The 19,492-nt window shown below is 41.0% G+C and overlaps 1 protein-coding gene across 6 annotated transcripts in view; it reads left to right on the forward strand.

Moving 5' to 3' along the window:
- CHD5 (chromodomain helicase DNA binding protein 5) overlaps positions 1-19,492 on the forward strand; it is a 131,149-nt gene that overhangs the window by 59,215 nt on the left and 52,442 nt on the right. For all 6 annotated transcript variants that reach the window (XM_075839463.1, XM_075839467.1, XM_075839468.1 and 3 more), the window contains exons 12-17: positions 9,721-9,852; positions 11,341-11,440; positions 11,521-11,712; positions 15,335-15,535; positions 16,505-16,642; positions 17,161-17,282. In XM_075839463.1, coding sequence (XP_075695578.1) covers positions 9,721-9,852; positions 11,341-11,440; positions 11,521-11,712; positions 15,335-15,535; positions 16,505-16,642; positions 17,161-17,282 — 885 coding nt within the window. The remainder of the gene's footprint in view (positions 1-9,720; positions 9,853-11,340; positions 11,441-11,520; positions 11,713-15,334; positions 15,536-16,504; positions 16,643-17,160; positions 17,283-19,492) is intronic.

The following is a 19,492-nucleotide window of genomic DNA, read 5'->3' on the forward strand; positions in this document are numbered from 1 at the left end:
CATGAACAGTCTAGAATTTTTAGGCTAGGTTAATTTTACCAGTGAGAGATAGATTATATTTAAAAAAAAAATAGAAAATCACATTGTCAAAATGATATATATTTATTTGCATTGTGCACAGAGAAATAAGTATTTGATCCCCTACCAACCATTAAGAGTTCAGCCTCCTCCAGACCAGTTACACGCTCCAAATCAACTTGGTGCCTGCATTAAAGACAGCTCTTACATGGTCACCTGTATAAAAGACTCCTGTCCACAGACTCAATGAATCAGTCTGACTCTAACCTCTACAACATGGGCAAGACCAAAGAGCTTTCTAAGGATGTCAGGGACAAGATCATAGACCTGCACAAGGCTGGAATGGGCTACAAAACCATAAGTAAGACGCTGGGTGAGAAGGAGACAACTGTTGGTGCAATAGTAAGAAAATGGAAGACCTACAAAATGACTGTCAATCGACATCGATCTGGGGCTCCATGCAAAATCTCACCTCGTGGGGTATCCTTGATCCTGAGGAAGGTGAGAGCTCAGCCGAAAACTACACGGGGGGAACTTGTTAATGATCTCAAGGCAGCTGGGACCACAGTCACCAAGAAAACCATTGGTAACACATTACGCCGCAATGGATTAAAATCCTGCAGTGCCCGCAAGGTCCCCCTGCTCAAGAAGGCACATGTACAGGCCCGTCTGAAGTTTGCAAATGAACATCTGGATGATTCTGAGAGTGATTGGGAGAAGGTGCTGTGGTCAGCTGAGACTAAAATTGAGCTCTTTGGCATTAACTCAACTCGCCGTGTTTGGAGGAAGAGAAATGCTGCCTATGACCCAAAGAACACCGTCCCCACTGTCAAGCATGGAGGTGGAAACATTATGTTTTGGGGGTGTTTCTCTGCTAAGGGCACAGGACTACTTCACCGCATCAATGGGAGAATGGATGGAGCCATGTACCGTCAAATCCCGAGTGACAACCTCCTTCCCTCCACCAGGACATTAAAAATGGCTCGTGGCTGGGTCTTCCAGCACGACAATGACCCGAAACATACAGCCAAGGCAACAAAGGAGTGGCTCAAAAAGAAGCATATTAAGGTCTCCAGACCTTAATCCCATCGAAAACTTATGGAGGGAGCTGAAGATCCGAGTTGCCAAGCGACAGCCTCGAAATCTTAATGATTTACAGATGATCTGCAAAGAGTAGTGGGCCAAAATTCCATCTAACATGTGTGCAAACCTCATCATCAACTACAAAAAACGTCTAACTGCTGTGCTTGCCAACAAGGGTTTTGCCACCAAGTATTAAGTATTGTTTGCCAAAGGGATCAAATACTTATTTCTCTGTGCACAATGCAAATAAATATATATAATTTTGACTTTGTGATTTTATTTTTATTTTTTTATATAATCTATCTCTCACTGGTAAAATTAACCTAGCCTAAAAATTCTAGACTGTTCATGTCTTTGACAGTGGGCAAACTTACAAAATCAGCAAGGGATCAAATACTTATTTCCTTCACTGTACATATGGATTTAGTTTGGTAACTTGGGAATATATATTTTTTTTCTTAAACATTATCAACAGCCACAAAGCAGAATTTGACCTTGACAGCAAAATGCTGCACATAAAAGATCTTTATGGTCGGTAGATTCACAGTTTGGCGGCGACTCAATGAAGACATCGCTTATAAATGTGACGGTAGAAAACACTGTAAATGACTTGGTGTCCTATGAGGAAATCTGTAGCCTGAATCTTAAAGCAGTCGTATATATTTACTTAAAATGCCAAATTAATTCCCTTGTCCTCTCCGCATGATGAGCGCAGTAAGTGCCACTCGTCCTCCGTAATCTTGAGGGTGCGAGGAGAATGGAAATTGTGCGTATACTTGTAAGATGTGACAGTCCTTGCTATTGTCTAGAACTGTCTTCTATCCGCCTCGCTGTATGTTTTTTTTATTGATGAGATCTACGTGAACCTCCCTGGCGGCACATGGGGTCAGATTGATCGCAGTGAGGTTACTGCCCGTTTATGGTCAGACGTAACGTGTATTTACCTGCATATACTTTTTTTTTTTTTTTTGAAGATCCAATTTTAAAAACCTTCAAAGTGATAATCTTATCACAAACATGTTTTGGTTTTTTCTTTTCTTCCACATATAAACTAATACAAGGATATAAAAACTAAAATAAAAAAATACAATGTGTACAGATAACAATTGTGCACAGAAGAAGATGCAAGAAAAAAACCTAGCCCACCCCTGAGGAGGGAAAGCAAAAAGGAAAGGGGTAAAAAAGCTACATGGCCGGGCATAATTAGAGTTATTATTGTGGGTTCTCTCTTGCATATGTTTGCTTTACCAATCTTAACCAATTTGGACTAGATAAAATTCTACAAGAAACCCAGTTCCTGCAGATTAAAAGTCTAACAATATAGAGGGGTCATCCTACCAATTTGGTATGCTGCACAGAGGGAGAGTTAAAGACGTTGTCCGGGCATGGGGTGAGTTTTCATACTGATGACCTATCCACAGGATAGATCATCAGTATATGATCAGTGGGGGTCCGACACCCTGCACCGATTAGCTTTTCCGGCACCAGATGTCTGTGCCGGAAGCAGATGTCTCCAGTCACAGTATAGCGGCCATGCTGCAGTATTCAAGTGAATAGGAGCAGAGTTACAGCACGGCCTCTTTCCTGTGTATGGAGCCATCTGCTTCCGACACCAGCCACTGCATAACATCTGGTGCCCTGAGGCAGCCGGAACAGCTGATCTGTGCGGGGTCCAGGGGTCGGACCCCCACCGATCAAATACTGATGACCTATCCTGTGGTCACAAAACTGATATTTGTTTGAGACTGATAAGTGGACTGATCGCAATAAGGACTGACTAACATACATTACAGTCTATGGTGGTCGTCTGTAAACTACCCCAATGTCTTTGACTACATTTAGTCAGAAAGGCTAGTTTTAGCCATGATCCAGGAGGAACCACATATCATGGGCATACAAGGACAAGAGGGGGACGCTTTTTGATTGTTGCTATGGGTTCTGGTTCTCTCCCCGCACCCCCATTTTTTTATTTGTTTTTCTGGTCCGTAGGGCCTGACTCTTCTGCACCACCAGTCCCTTGTAGAATGAAGGTGCATGCAAGTGCCCCTCTCTTTGTAATATTGTGGTGCCTGTGGGGAGGGGGAGTCCTATGCAGATAAGGACCACCAATGAGGATAGGGATAACATGTGCTCCCCCTGGTGGACCTGTCTCTTTGTCAGTCGTCTCCAACCTATGGCTCCCCAGACTGTTTGCTCCATGGTGGGAGTTGAATTTGCACAATAGTCGGAGAGTCACTGCCCTATGGTATGAATTCTTCTTAATATTCCTTATGATGACCTCACTATCTGATGACATCAGCGCTCCTTCATAATACCGTATGCTTGTCATCCATTCCATTGTTTGGTCTGCTCATGCACTTACTTTAATGGGTTTTTATATTTCCACGTGAAATGCCGTATTCTCCTTACAGTATATCTGACTTCACAATGTATATTTATGTCCTCCATGAAATACAACCTTTGGCCTTCCTACCTCTTGAGCGATTTTCTCGCCTGCGGATGACGAGCAAAATAATTGTATAATTCACAACCGAAAACAATGGAAAGTGGGATAAGTAAAACAAAAAATAAATGATTATTTTGGATGTGTATTTAGTGACGTTTCTGCCTTGGGATTTTACATTTGAGATCATCGTCATGGCAACGAACATTTTCAGCAAATTGATGTTGTGACTACCGGGAACTGGAGTGACAGAAGGAAAATATATTTTTCCTCTTTCAAAAACTGTAATTGTAATGATATTAAACATATGATTAAAATCCGAGAAGTGAGACTGCAATTAAGAGCGCGTGATACCGCAATTCCGTCTGTGTGAGCTATTTCAGCATCGGATCATTACAAATCGTATCGCTGCTGGCTTAAATAATAATGTTATTATTAGTATGAATCAAAGCGTAGGCGCCAAACGTACTTATCCTAAAAACCAATACTGAGCCCAGCAGCCATGTTTTTTTTCTCACGGGCTTCTCTATTTGGAACTTCTTGCTCTCATTGCTTAGTGCCAGGTTGATGAATTACTATGATTCTCCTACAGGTTGAGCCAGACTAAACCTACGGAGATACAGAGAGGCAGTACTATCTGTACCTACATAATTTACAAGAAGAAATTGGGAGGCAGTACTATCTGTACCTACATCATTAACAGGTAGATACAGGGAGGTAGTACTATCTGTGCCTACAGTATTTACAAGGAGGCAGCATTATATGTGCCTACATTATTTTCAAAGAGAGACGGAGGCAGTACTATCTGTACCTACATAATTTACAGGGAGAGACAGAGGCGGTACTTTCTGTACCTACATCATTATCAAAGCGACAGGGAAACCGTACTATACCTACATAATTTACAAGAATAAACAGGGAGGCAGTACTATCTGTACTTACATCATTTGCAGGGAGAGACTGTTTTTGTCAAAGGAGAAATAATATTCCCCAGATTGGTGATATATTTCTTCCATAATTCTGAAATTAAAGACCCAGAGCACCATGTGACCGCAGATCATAAAACCCAACTTATATTTCCTCCCGAGGCCCAAATAAGGTCACTTTATGGGAAGCCGTTTACGCGCGTTCTGTTCAACACCGAGTGAAGGCGACCCTAGACATATATAAAAGTGTAGCTCAAACCCCTGCTATAGAACATGTATAGCCGTATCCCAGAGATATATCTGTTCACCTGGCTATACATTAGCGAATCTAGAAGGCGGAGCAATGAACGACTGGTCGATCCAGTTCGATCGTCCATTATGGATCATCTAATTCTTCGCTCAATGTGTTTCACAGATTTGCCAAATGGTTCAATATTTTGCCGGCCGTAGAATGGGAAAGCAGAAATGATTCACTTATTATTTTCTAAAAACCTTCAAAAACTTATCTCAAACATGGCAAATCGATTTGCCTATTGAATCTTAATGTCAATCCCTGGATAGGTCTGTCAATAGGCGCAACAAGTGAATATTGATGAGGTCATGACAATTAGTAATTGGCGCTTGTTATGGCTCGTTTCTTAAATGATAAAAACTACATCCGAACAGAGACCAAAATACATCCATCACATTAGGGGCGGAGCCATGGCAAGAGATCGGTCTAAATCTGCCGCTACAGATGATTAAAATCACTAGTGTATGTAAAACTGATACCTGCAAAAAGGTGAAATACCAGAAGGCGAAATTCGCACACTTATCGATATTCGTAGGAGTTCTTCACTGCGTTTTTTGAGGCCAGATGTTACTTTAAAGTTTATACTGAAATTTCGAAAGTCTACATACAATGCCCCTTTGGTTTGTGGTATTTTTTTGGGGTGTTTTTGGGTTCAGTGGCGCTTTTTTTTAAAACGCAGCCTCTGAGTATGGCGGTTTTTCCCAAAAAAACGCATGTACAAAATGACTATAAGTAAAAAACAACCCCAAAGACACGTAAAAACTCCTTAAAAAAAAGCATGTTCCTTTAAAAAACGCTGGCGTTTTTAACATGCATTTTTTAATGTAGTTTAAAATGGCAGAAAAAAAACCCCTGTGTGAAGGAGACTTAATTATGTCATTATCTGGTTGATGACCGCCCGCTCTATATATACAGTGGGCGGTCCAGGTCCCTAAAGCCCAAACCAAAATATATATATGGCGCAGGATTAAGCGATCGGGCCGCTTCTGTCTTATTTCTACTCCGGTACACAGTGCTCGATGAGTGCCGCGTATAGAGTGGAGGCAGCATAAAAAACGCAAAAACAAATGAAATAAAAAATACACTGAAAATACCCCTCCCCCCAAAAAAAACACCAAACCCCCCCCCCCCCTGCCAATCATGTCATAGCGCTAGCCTTGATTAAATTACCTTAAAGTAGACATATAGTATATCAAAATTTACGGTCGGTATACTAAGACGGTCACAAATAAAATGTCTATTTTAGGGCAACATTCTGTTATTATGAAAAATATTAGGTAAAAATTAAAAAAATTTACATTTTTGAAAAAAAATATTGAAACTAAAAATTATAAAAAAGCAAAAAATGTGTTTCAAAATGATCAAAAAAGAAACCCGTATTGTTCACGAATTAGAAAATTGCAAAATCACAGCGCTACCCCAACAAATTAAAACGTTATAGCTGTTTAACGCAGTCTAAAAATGACTAAACTGTCCTGAACCAGTTAAAGGGGCTGTCTCACGGACACAACCCCTGTTCATATGGATGTGCATTTGGACATCAGAGGGCAGTCCCCCCGCTCAGGTCCCCCTCTTTGAGCCAGAACTGAGAGCTCCTGCTCTAGCGGACTGGAGCCGTCCGTGTATTACATGATGCATATTATCTGCCGATTCATATGGGATCCGGCTCCTGACGCCCCCGCAAATAGATAATATTTCCGGGGGTAGCCTCGGCTGCTTTGTTGTTCAGTACTCTGGGAAAGCTGGGTGATATTCTTTCTGGTAGCTCTATAGATAAATGTGATGGGGCCATGTTAAACCTTTCTATGGTGTGACCCCCCCCCCCCCACAGTTCAGTGATCAATAACCTGGATCCATTTTAAAGGGGCCGTCAAGTTTAGGGTGTATTCACATGTGCTGGTTTGTGACGTTCCTTGACAGGATTTGTGTAAAATCCTTGCAAAAAAATTGTGTTTTTGTGTAAAAACGGCCTTAACAGTAACGGTTTACATGGAAGCTTTTTTCAATGGAATGTTTTCCCCTAATTAGGGGTCCCAGCAGGACAACCTATGATCGGCTTATTTTCTGGGGACCCTTCTAACAAAAAGGGATTTTCCAATCCAGACAACCCCTTTAAGAGATTGTGAAAACTGAGTAAGGTTTGACAAATATTTTCAGTGAAGTTATTTTTTTAATTCACTTTTTAGTAATGGAAGGAAGAGGGGGCGGAGCTGTGACAACCTCTGTCTATTTTTAAGCATTTTCTTATCTATTTTCCTCCCATTTGCCTCTGTTTTAATATAAAAATATATCATTTATAACCGTGAATATTTATAATAGAGATGAAAGGGTAACACAGTATTTCTTAAAGTGCACAAGGTAAGCGTTACGAGATAAGCGTTTCATGCCTGGATTTACTGTACAGAGACATTGTTACGACCCCTCTGGGGCCCTTGGGCTCATTTCTGCAGATTTCATTCTGCATTTAAAGCATTTTTCTGTTCTGTCTTCTTCCCTTATCATAAACCTTGTTCTTCTGCCAATGTGCCGTCACAGCAGCCATTAATTTGATTGGGGGAAATAAATGTGGAGCTTACGACAGCGGTAATAAGTTTACATAAATGCCAGCCGTCCGTACTGCCATGGAAAGGCAGGGTACAAGCGAATAATAGATTCCTGTCAACAGAGCTTATATCCATGCCTTGGATAATATTGTAATGTTTCGAGATGTTCTTTGATGTCATAAAAGCCGGAAGCGGCAGATAGTTTTATCTATATACCTTGTGTAATGTTATGATGTCTTGTGGTGTCATAAGGCTTTTTTGTATGATGTCATAGTGACCAGCTGCAATAAATTATTCTCATTATATACTTTGATATTATGATGTCATTGTGATGTCATAGTAACCAGCTTCAGCAGATTCTACTCGTTGTATACCTTGTATAATATTGTGATGTCGTATGGTGTCATAACATGTTATGTGATGTCACAGTGATAAGCTGCAGTAGTGTACTGGATATGTACATCTTACATAATACTGTGATGTCTTGTGGTGTCATAGGGTTTTTATATGATGTCATAGTGATCAGCTGCGGTACGACGTTCTCATTATAAACTTTGACATAATATGTCATGGGGTTTCATGGAAAATTTGTGATTTCATAGTGACGCGTTTCAGCAGATTCTACTCATTATTTACCCTACATAAAACTAATTTAGTGTCATGATATGTCTTGTGATGTCATAGTGACCAGCTGCAGCAGCTTGTGGTCTTGATATGTCTTGCATAATATTGTGATGTCATGAGGTGTCATAAGATGTTATGTGACATCACTGTGATAAGCTGAAGTAGTGTACTTAATATATACATCTTACATAATACTGTGATGTCATGAGGTGTCATAAGATGTTATGTGACGTCACTGTGATAAGCTGAAGTAGTGTACTTAAAATATACATCTTACATTATACTGTGATGTCATCAGGTGTCATAAAATGTTATGTGATGTCACCGTGATAAGCTGAAGTAGTGTACTTAATATATACATCTTACATAATACTGTGATGTCATGAGGTGTCAAGGGTTTTATGTTACGTGATAGTGACCAGCTGTTCTCTTTATATAAAATTTACAGGAGCTGGTCGCTATGACATCACGTAAACATCCAATGACACCACATAACATCATAATGGTATGCAATGTGTCTATAATGAGCACTATCACTGACAGTAGGCAGAGATATTGAACATAGTTCAGTATTGAAACACACAGGGTAGAAATGTATTAACAGGTTTATGCCACTTTTAGGGCGTAAAAAAGTTGCTATATTTGTGCTAAAATTTGTGACTTTATCCGGCAGGGGGTTGGGCCACCATTGAACCGCCAGATTTATTATAACAGGCGTAGATTTCGATTGCTCTCGCTAGATCAGTCTAAGATGCGCCAAATTTATTATGAGCCGTGTGCATCTTACTCCAGGGCACATGGGTTTTAGACTGATGTATGAAACGCTACTCCTGATTTAACTCCCACATAATGTGTTAGTAACTAGCAGACATGTAATTATACAATGATTACGTCTTGTTAACATAGGACTGTACAATTCCTTTAAAGATGAATATGAGGTGTTCAATGGTGCTATAATTTGCACCAATTTCTTTCGTAATTCATAATAAATCTGGCGGTCCGACGGTGGATCCATCCCCTCCCGGTTAATAGTTCTAAACATTGGGACTTAAAAGTTAATAACACAACGGTGTTATTGGTGTGCGCATCTTTGGGATTACAGCATCCTGGGTTTTCCAAGGAAACCACAAAAGTGGGGACAAGGAGAGATAAGATATAAGTAAGTGCACACAATTCCTTTGTCCCATTTTGCCCATTCGGTATGTCAGAGTCTTACACTTCAGTAAATAGGATTAAAAGGGGATGTCCCATCATGAAACCTTTTTATACTGCAGCCAGGAGTCCGCTGATCTCCGTGGGTCGTACTGCAGAAATCCCCAATGATCAGCTGCCAACTCTGGGGGAAACTCCAGACAGCCATGTAAATGTAGTATTACATGCCGGGTCATTCATATGAATATGATCACCCCTTTAATGCCTCAAAACGATTATATTGTCTTCTGTCGGACATCTTTAGGGATGCTGGTATTATCAATGTAGAATGTTGATCCGTCCTATTGCCAGTAGGGGGCAGGAAGAAATGGTTCCACTCCATAGAACTTGATGGTCTTTTTTTCAACCTACATAGGACAGATTCACATCGTGAAATTCTCCCGATGCGTATATCTATTATATGACCATAGAATATAATTAGCCAAACCTATGCCCATAGAACGTTCTTTTGGCATACGTTAGGCCATATATAATCCATAATTGTTCTGTAGATTGTATTTGATAACATATTGGTTAATACCGGTGCCCTATTTTGAATTTTTTTTGTGAACCCGTGTGTGTATATTTGTTTTCTTGCAGTTTTGATAGGAAGGGAGATGTCCATTATCTGGTTAAGTGGAAGGACCTGCCCTATGACCAGTGCACGTGGGAAATTGACGACATTGACATTCCAGATTATGAAGCTCTCAAACAATCGTTCTGGGATCACAGGTATCCATCAAATGCAAGACATTGTGAAGATTTGTAGCTAGGATGTCTTTTACGCGGGTCAAAGATTCATTTTGTATCCCTAGCCCTGTAATTAAATATACTGGCCAAATGGCTTATTGGTGCCTCCCTCCAGCACTTGGCGCACATGCCGTGCCAGCACCTGGTGCACATGCCCTGTCAGCACCCCCTCAGCGCTCCTCTTGTGTTCTGATTTGTTGCCTCTGGTTGCACAGTGATGCAATGAAAGCAAATAATCTCTTGCATAAATATAAACTGTTGATTTGTATCCCTATTTTACAGCAATTTACAATTATTAAGGTTTTCAGGGGAACTCCGCAATATTTCGACTCTTTCCCCCCCAAAAAAAAAAGATCCCCTAAGAAGCCAAAAATAAGGACCGAAAAATGAAGCTCTGCTCTTCCCCAACTAAGCAATTAAAAGGAACTAAATGTGGGCATGTGATACTCCACACAGCCGCCAGAGTCTTTAAAAAATTACCCTACCCTAAAAACAGTAGCACAATTACCATAAAGTGAAGTCACACATGATCCAGCTAAGATCGATCACATCGAAGTTCATAACTTACATGTGATCGCTCGTAGGTAGATCCTCTGTGTCAGTCACCCAGGACCCGCACTCAGCCAAGCCGTCAGTGAACTGATGGAATCGGCTGAGAGAGAACAGAATACAAAGAAGCTATATTGTAAAAAGTAAAAAATAAAATGTAATCAAAGTTAATTAGAAAAGTGGTTAAAAACACAAATCACATTGATTTAATGTTTTTTTTTATTTTTATTACATGGTGTACATAGACTTTAAGGAGGGTCGTGGAGGCCATAGGGCACCCACCCCCTATATTTTGGTCCTGTTGCTGCTGTCAAAATTGTAACTGTCCACTAAAACTTGTTTAAAACGCGTTTTGCACAACTTGCAGGACAACTTCGCCAAATACTTTATCCTAAGTATTACTGACAAATACCTATTGAGAATTTGAAATTTTAGTGCTGTCGACACCCATTGTCTTAAAGTGAATCTCCACTTTTTATCATTATGTTCTTTTTAGGTATAAAATTGTATACAGATTTAAAAGGTAATATGCTGGGTGCCTTCCACCACCACTAGGGGGAGCTTACAGCAAACTGTGTTTATTATTGAGTTCCATGTATATACAGTATACAGTAAGCACCCCCTAGTGGTGGCTGCAGGAAGTTAGAATGCAGATGATTTGAACTCTGTATCAGAAAAAAAACAGCCCTGACCACTATAAAGATATATTAAAAAATTAATCAGCGCAGAAATATCTTTTAAGGGAAGACATTAATTTTAAGGAAATCTCATTGGGTGTCTGTGGCTGTTGTCCATTCAGGCAAGACTTCTCTTACATATAGTGAGCAATAAACTATTTATGGGGTGTATATAGCCCCCTCAATGATGGACACACGTCTAGTCCTTACTAATAACCTTTTCATACGGTATGATCTGTTTCAGAGAGTTAATGTTGGGAGAAGAATCCAAAACTCCTATCCGATTTAAGAAAAGCAGGAAATCAAAGGAAGAAGGAAGACCTCCCTTGACACCGATAGTTGATGTAAGTACATGAGACCACCCATTAAACACGGTCTCTGCCCTCTGCCAGCGTCTCACAAGTCTCGTGTTCCTCTCTTGCAGCCTACGGTTAAATTTGATAAGCAGCCATGGTACATCAACGCGACCGGTGGTACATTACACCCCTATCAACTGGAAGGATTGAACTGGCTTAGGTTCTCTTGGGCACAGGGCACGGACACCATCCTTGCAGACGAGATGGGTCTTGGGAAGACTGTCCAAACGATTGTGTTCCTCTACTCCTTATACAAAGAGGTACGCTTTCTTTCAAGGGCATGGAAAATATGTTGGGCAACTCAAGAACCTACGTGTCCTTTAGTAACTTTCTTCCGATTCTGTTCAACCACGTGAACACTTCATGTTGGATAGAACCTCGGTTCTCAACCTGTGGCACCTATACCCTAGGGGGTACATGCCATATAATAGAGCAACATGAAGACAATAAGAAGATGACAGAAGATAGATTTTGAACTGGGTAGGGAAAAAACAAAGTCTTGTATCTAGAACACCTTGTCATCATTCATACAATGGAATTGACCCAGCAGCAGGAGACGAGTGGTCTGACTTTGTGTGTGACAGTGACTTGTCAAATGCTATAGTACACTCTGACATACTCCCTTACAAGTTTTTAGGGGTTGTACAGAATTAGAAAAACATGGCTACTCTTTCAAAATCATCGCCAGACCTGTCATCCGGTTGTGTGTTGTATTGCAGCTCAGCCCTTCACTCTTATGAAGTTCAGGTACAATTCTTGACACAACCGGTGGACAGGTGTCGCTGTTTCTGCAGTGCATGTCCAACTTATACTCTCCAGACGTATTTGCTGTATTTGACGTCTATGGACCAGTTGCCTCCATACATCTGGATGGTAGACGCCAACTACTCTTGTAAAACAAGGACGTCTGCAAAAACGTACACAGCGCAGTATGTGTTTATGTTAATAAAGGGAGTCAATGGCAGACCTATACAACTACATGGCATATAGTTGTATACATCCCGGCCTTAGTTTGGTCATAATCGCCGAACTTGCACTGTGATCACAGTGTGCACGGTGCCCAAGGCTACCTATTTTTCTTTGGGCTGCGGTTCGTCAAGCAGAAATGCCCAATGTTTTTGCATTCGGCCTCATATCCCCTATGTACATCACTGATCGAGAGAAGTGTGCCGCTAAATCCATGTACAGCCATATAAATGGAATTATTGCAGCATGTGGTATCAGCAAAACTGGTGCATAATTATTTTAGACCCTGTCGGACAGTTTCCGCGTCTTTAGCTGATTGATGGTGGTCCTTTGCTGAATACACTACTGAGAAGCATGCAGCATTACAGGCAGGACAAACAATGGCGTATTTGCTTTAATGAAACCCTCTCATTAAGTCGCTGCACTCTGTCAGACAAACACGGATTGTTTGATCAGTCCCAGTGTGACCAGCCTGGTGCTAACAGATGTCTGATTTATTTATTTTTTCTCTTTTTTTAATTCAAATTACAAAGGAAAATATCATTATGGCAGATGGTGTTTTCTAAAAACATTGACTGGGGGATAAAGTTACTTTGGGGACAGTACATGGTATGAATATTGCAAAAAAGCTGAATTACGCAGACAGTAGACCAATTAGAGCATGCACAAAAATGATATGGCTTCGATTCAGAAGGACCTATCCCCTTCACAGAGTGATGGCCATGTCACTCCATTCTTGCAAGTCTTGTGTATATGTGAATGTGCTTAGTCCTGCAAGCACAGCTTATGGTCATGGCCCCAGCTCACAGTCTTCAGCTTGCTCCTGGTTTCCTTGTAGATTGGTGGACGTCCTACAAAGTATTTATGATGGAAAAAGTTACAAGCTTACATTGAAGACCCTAGTTGACTTTTACCCCTTTAAAGAGACTCTCCAGGGGTCATTCGGACTGTCTTGACAAAGGACACCATGGAATCCAGCAGTGGGTGCCGCACCTGCTGGCGGTCCCCACTGCCAGTTTTCTCACCTCCTCTGCCGGCGTCCTGTGGCTTCTGCTGCCCGTGGCCACACTCCTCCTCATTGCTCTGTGCGAGTGTTCCATAGGGCAGGTGCGCTCTCCCTGGTGGTTTCTTAAAGGGCCAGCGTGCATTCACTATGCTCCCCAACCATTCTCTGATTCTCTGTGCAGCTTCTCTGGTCACCTGGGGCCTGAGATACTTTGGTGCTGTACCCTGCAAAGGTTCCTGTCCGCATATCGCTACCCACTTCCAGTCTGTTTCCCGTTGCCAGTCTATATCCCACTATCTGCTACCTGTCTGTATTCTGCTACCTGATATGAGCCTGAGGCCTACTGCTTGTTGGCAACCTGTGTCCTGTTGCGAGCCTGTAGACCTGTTACCTATTACAAACTGTGACTTCAGATCTATACCGTCTGCCCCAGAATCATCTGCCTGTACCCACAGTGTACTGCAGCGTTGTTGCTTGGTCCACTGGGCCAGTTGCTACTCACACCGAGATCACCTCAAGGGGTTGTGAGCAGGTAATCTCCCCGCAGCAAATTCCAGATCCCTATACAGGAGTTAAAGAGTACCTGGGAGGCTACTTGGACATCGCCCTTCAAGGTGGCCTCAAATCAAACCGGTTGTTTAGCACAGTGGGTTCACAACCCGCTGGTCATTACACACCACTTTTGAGGAGATGTGCTCTTCTTGATATACGTATTTCAAACTTGAACTTTAGGGGTTTTTATGGCAAGAGTTCAAGTCCCACACAGTAGGAAATAAAAGTTTTCTGCTTTTCAGTAAAATATAGTCTAATAAAGGTAGAGCCGGCCATAGAAATAGACATGAGATGGGCCAAGCAGTCCTTAGGACAACAGCTGCAGGCTTCGACTTGGCTTGGCCAACCCTCTATGTTATAGAAGAGGAAGATCAGCGTTTGCCAGACACCTCATATCCGGTGGAAGTCTAGGGGCGTAAAGGACTTAATCCAATTTAATCCAACTGGTCGGATACTTTTTTCCTTCAACAATAAATGTTGGGAGATTATTTTAGTCTGTATTTTCAGCTGTATTTTCGTGGAATTTGGCAGGTCTATGGACAGATTTAGTCTTTGATTTACTGACATTATCAGGTACTTCAATCTTCAACATTTGGCATATCTACATTTGGTTATTGTAAAGCAGCTAGACATTTATATATAGGGTAGGATCATCACAAAATAGTTGTAGTTTATAGTTCATAGGGGGGCCTTATTGGAAGTGAGATACAGTAGTTTGTGGTGAACTGACTGACTACATGATGGTTCTCTGCTACCTTGACCTTGGGCCATTTGGCTGATGTTACTAATTAGATCTCTTTACATGGATTCATGCTTGTATACAGGGGTAGACTGACCATTTGGGCAGTGCCTGAGGGCTTATGACCATTGGGGTGCCCACAACTCCTTAAATGGGTATTCCAACAGTAGCCATATAGAGCATATTCCTGTCATTCCTAAATGCCTGATAGGCATGGATGGGGGTCCCACCATTGGGACCCTAAACCATTGGAGAAAGGCATCCTGCATTTCCCATTTTGCTTTTGAAACCAGTCACCAAAGGTAAGAGTTGGGGTGAGCTGGTCGTCCATGTCTGTGGAATTATCCATTGTAGTGCAAATTGTTAACACAACCCAAGTATTGTATGGCGGAAATGGTTGGTAAGGGAGCCCATGACCTTTGATTCCCAGGGTCCCAGACTACTCTGAGTTCAGTCCTATGGGTACAGACTTACCTGCCTATAAGATTGCTGGTACACAAGCGCTATTCTCTATGGTATGGTGTGATCGTAAAGAAACTCTGTAATTTGCTACAGACTCTAGTGTCTATTATGTATAATAATATGCTAATATGCTATTTACTGATTCTTGTATCAACAGGGCCATTCTAAAGGTCCGTACCTGGTCAGTGCTCCATTGTCTACAATCATCAACTGGGAACGTGAATTTGAGATGTGGGCGCCAGAGTTTTACGTTGTGACTTACACTGGGGATAAAGACAGCCGAGCAGTTATCCGAGAGAATGAATTTTCTTTTGAGGACAATGCCATCAGGAGTGGGAAGAAAGTGTTTAGAATGAAAGTAAGAGCATAGCCCTGATACTCCGAAAATACGCTCACTCCTATACCCTGAGGCTGATTCTATGTCTTTATGTTGCTCAGATCACTGTATAAAATAACTTCCTTTTAAAGAGTTTTTTGACAAGTAATGTTTTACATTTTATACAAATGTGATTAGTGGGCACTAGCCATTGGGACCCCACTGCTCCTGAGAATGAGGGGATCCCACGCTCCATTCTTCTGAAGAGGTGGCATATTCTCACCATGAAGTGACGTTTCCGAGTGTAAGGACTTAAAGGGTTTTCTAAATCTTATTGACGTTAATGGACCGCTCCGCTAGAATGGGTGACAGGATGGTTGATGATCTCATGGACACTTCGGTAACGTTTGTGTGTGACTTACAGCACATCACATCGAGATCACGCTTGCTGTCATTAAGTCCTACACAAACGTTACCGAAGTGTCGGGATTGTGAATAGACATCATGTCCTGGCTGGAGGTCTATTCATTCTCAAGACACTTAATTAAAGTTAATGTGGTTGTATGTGACAGCACAGCATGATCTCGCAAGATCACGCTGTGCAGTGAAAGAAGCTGGGTTGGAATGAAGAGAAGTGTATGACGTTGATTGGTCACTGATTGGTCAGCATCATACACTTCTCTTTAAAACGCCCGCTTGGTCAAAAGGTAAAAACACGCCCAGTTGTCTATTAAGAAAGTCATTAGCATAAATCTAAAATAGGTCATAACTTGGTCAAAATTGATAGTTTTTCTAAATAAAAACCACTGCTGTTCTCTACATTACAGCGCCGATCACATTATGTAGGAGATAGGGCACTTATAATGTGGTGACAGAACCTCTTTAACTACAGATTTTCTACTCTACCAAATAATGATCCCAATAATGATGATACTATTAACTTTAAGCTATAAAGAAAAAAAACCTTTACTGTATTAACAACATGATCGCAAATATTTCATTTTTATCTAGAAAGAGGCGCAAATAAAATTCCATGTGCTCCTCACGTCATATGAGCTGATCACCATTGACCACGCCATTCTGGGCTCCATTGAATGGGCATGTCTAGTGGTGGATGAAGCTCACCGACTGAAAAACAACCAATCAAAAGTAAGTTATTGTTTAAGCTCTTTGTTCAGGGATCAAATATTACTATTACTTATATTAAACCCTAAAAAAGATGTTATTGTTCTAGAAAGAATGTATGTGTGATGTCGTACATGGTCTGTAATCTATTTATTGGCCAGAAGTTAAATAACAATAAATTAAGGGATTAAAAAAAAAATTTTAAAAAAAAAAAGGATGTGGTCATTTGCCCTCATTTGAAATGTTTTTCCATCTCTCTGTCATCCTTGTTCTAGAAAATGGCCACGGATGACAAGGGGGGGGGGGATGGCGTGACAAAAGAGCAAATTGTTTTTTTTAAATCTTTATTATGGACAGTAACGATTGGCTACGAATGAAATCAAACATGCTGTACAAGCCCCTTGTTTTGTTGTCACCTGTGCACATTTTCTTCTGTAAAACAGGCAGGGATGACAAAGGGTTGGAGCACTGAAAATGTATATGAAATTCTAGTACTAATGTTTTTTTTTCTCGACTGCCACCACATAACTTTCTTTTCCAAGTTCTTTAGGGTATTAAATAGCTACAAGATTGACTACAAACTGCTGCTAACTGGAACCCCGCTACAGAATAACCTAGAGGAGCTCTTCCACCTTCTCAACTTCCTCACTCCTGAAAGATTCAAGTAAGTGTTGTTGTTTTTTTTTGTGTTTTTTTTTTTATTGGCCATTATGCGTTTGACGCTATACATAGTGGTATAGGCAGGGCCCATTTCCTACTAGCAAAAGTAGGGACCATTCTCCCTTGTATTTTTGTTGACCCTTTGCCAATCCCCCGGACCACTTCTTTTCCTCGTTTTGCATCCTCTTGTTTCCCGTCCGCAGTATTAATACATTCGATTAGGAAAGTTCTCTCCATTGGGTATTACAGGCCAATCCTTAAAGGTTTGTCCCAACTGTTACCAAAATAAAGCTGCTGGTCTGCTTCCCTCGGTTCACATCACTGGAGGAGGCCAGATGCGGACGTCTCAGGGGAAATGTAGTATTACATGGCGTCCATTCAAATGAATACATGAAATATATGGTTGCAGAAAGTCCTCCAGAGAGGGAGTCACCTTTCCAAGTGGTGCTCTGCTGTGTCATAGCAGGAGGGTCTCGAGCAAGAAACCCCCATCTATTCATGTTCTTTTTTTACTTATGTCCTGTCGACTATATAGTGCTAAGATATTCTGTAGCGCTGCACAGTGGTTGTCACCACTCACACCAGTCCCTATCCCCAGTAGGGCTCACAATCTAATTTCCATATCTCAAACATACTAGCGCCAATTTCATAGGAAGATAATTAACCCTATCAGTATGTTTTTTGGGTGCGGTACAGTGTGAACATACAAATTCCATGCAGATGTTTTCCTTGGTTGGATTTGAATCCAGGACCCCAGCGCTGCAGGGCGACCGTGCGATCCACTATGGGAATGGGGTTGTCAAAATGAGACCTCTTTAATTCTGTAGCTTATTGTATTTCTTGTTGCACTTCTGTAATGTTCTGCTGATAATGGACCTTTTTTGATGTTTGTTTCTCCAATTTATTTATTTTTTTAAAATTGTTCAATAAAAAGTAAATTTAAATGAAAAGCGAATGGGTTTTACAAACGATTATTGTTACATGACCTTCATTGTTTTTATTTTTATTAATAATTTATATGATTAAAAAAGTAAAAATAACATCACACATTTATATAAACCGCCCCCCCCCCCCCCAGAAGGAGAGGACCTTCGATGTTCTTTTCAAAATAAACTAAGGGATCTTTTACATGGGCCAATTATCGGGCAAACGAGCATTCACAGAACGCTCATTCCCGATCATTGCCCAATGTAAACAGTGCAACGATCAGCCGAAAATATTATCGTTGTCGGCAGCACATCTCCGTGTGTAAACAGGGAGACGCGCTGCCGACATGATAGAAATGTATAAGGCTGATCGATCGTAGTAAGGAGCGCTCGTCCCCATACTAGCTCCTTGTGAAGGGAGCAAACGAGCGCCGATCAACGAGCTGTCTTGTTGATCGACACTCATTTACATGGTACACGTCGGGCCTTGTAAGAGGACTGTGAGTTCTGGACTGTATACATTTGGGGTAATTGGGGCCCATATAAGATGTTTATTTTATTTTAATTACATAATTTACATAGAAAGTGCCCAGAATTTGGTGTTCCCCAAAATACAAGGTCAACAAATCTGCAGCTTGAACAGATGCTGGTTGTATTGACCTGACTGCGGTCCCAAACATCTCCCCACGGCTACGGCCTGTGAGTTTTGGCCTCCGTCTGCACTTCTTTCTTCCTTTTGTTTCATGGCTGGCTGCTGTCATACCGACTCCGGTCTTGTCAACATCATTAAGATCAGTTGTTTCCGACAGTGGAAAAATCTAAATCGTGAATAATTCATAGGTAGGAGGGTTTGTATGCGTGAGAGCGATGAGTCACAGGACATGCATATGGATTACAGCCTTCCTGCCAGTGCGCGGTTTTGCATAAATCATTTGCATGAAATTTTTGGATGCCTTAAAAATGTAAAAAGCGTTTCACGCTGAGAGATTCACAAATAAGATTCCAGCAATTTATGTAAATGGGAGGAAGTTCCGTAACGGTTATGCACAAAACAAATAAAGCAATAGAAAATAAATGTACATGTTTTATCTATTTCATATCTCTGTCTAATATCTATCTATCTATCTATCTATCTATCTATATCTATCTATCTATCTATCTATCTATCTATCTATCTATCTATCTATCTATCTATCTATCTATCTATCTATCTATCTATCTCATATCTATATCTATCTATCTATCTATCTATCTATCTATCTATCTATCTATCTATCTATCTCATATC

Source organism: Rhinoderma darwinii, chromosome 10, assembly GCF_050947455.1.
Source record: "Rhinoderma darwinii isolate aRhiDar2 chromosome 10, aRhiDar2.hap1, whole genome shotgun sequence".
Classification (NCBI taxonomy): Eukaryota; Metazoa; Chordata; class Amphibia; order Anura; family Rhinodermatidae; genus Rhinoderma; species Rhinoderma darwinii.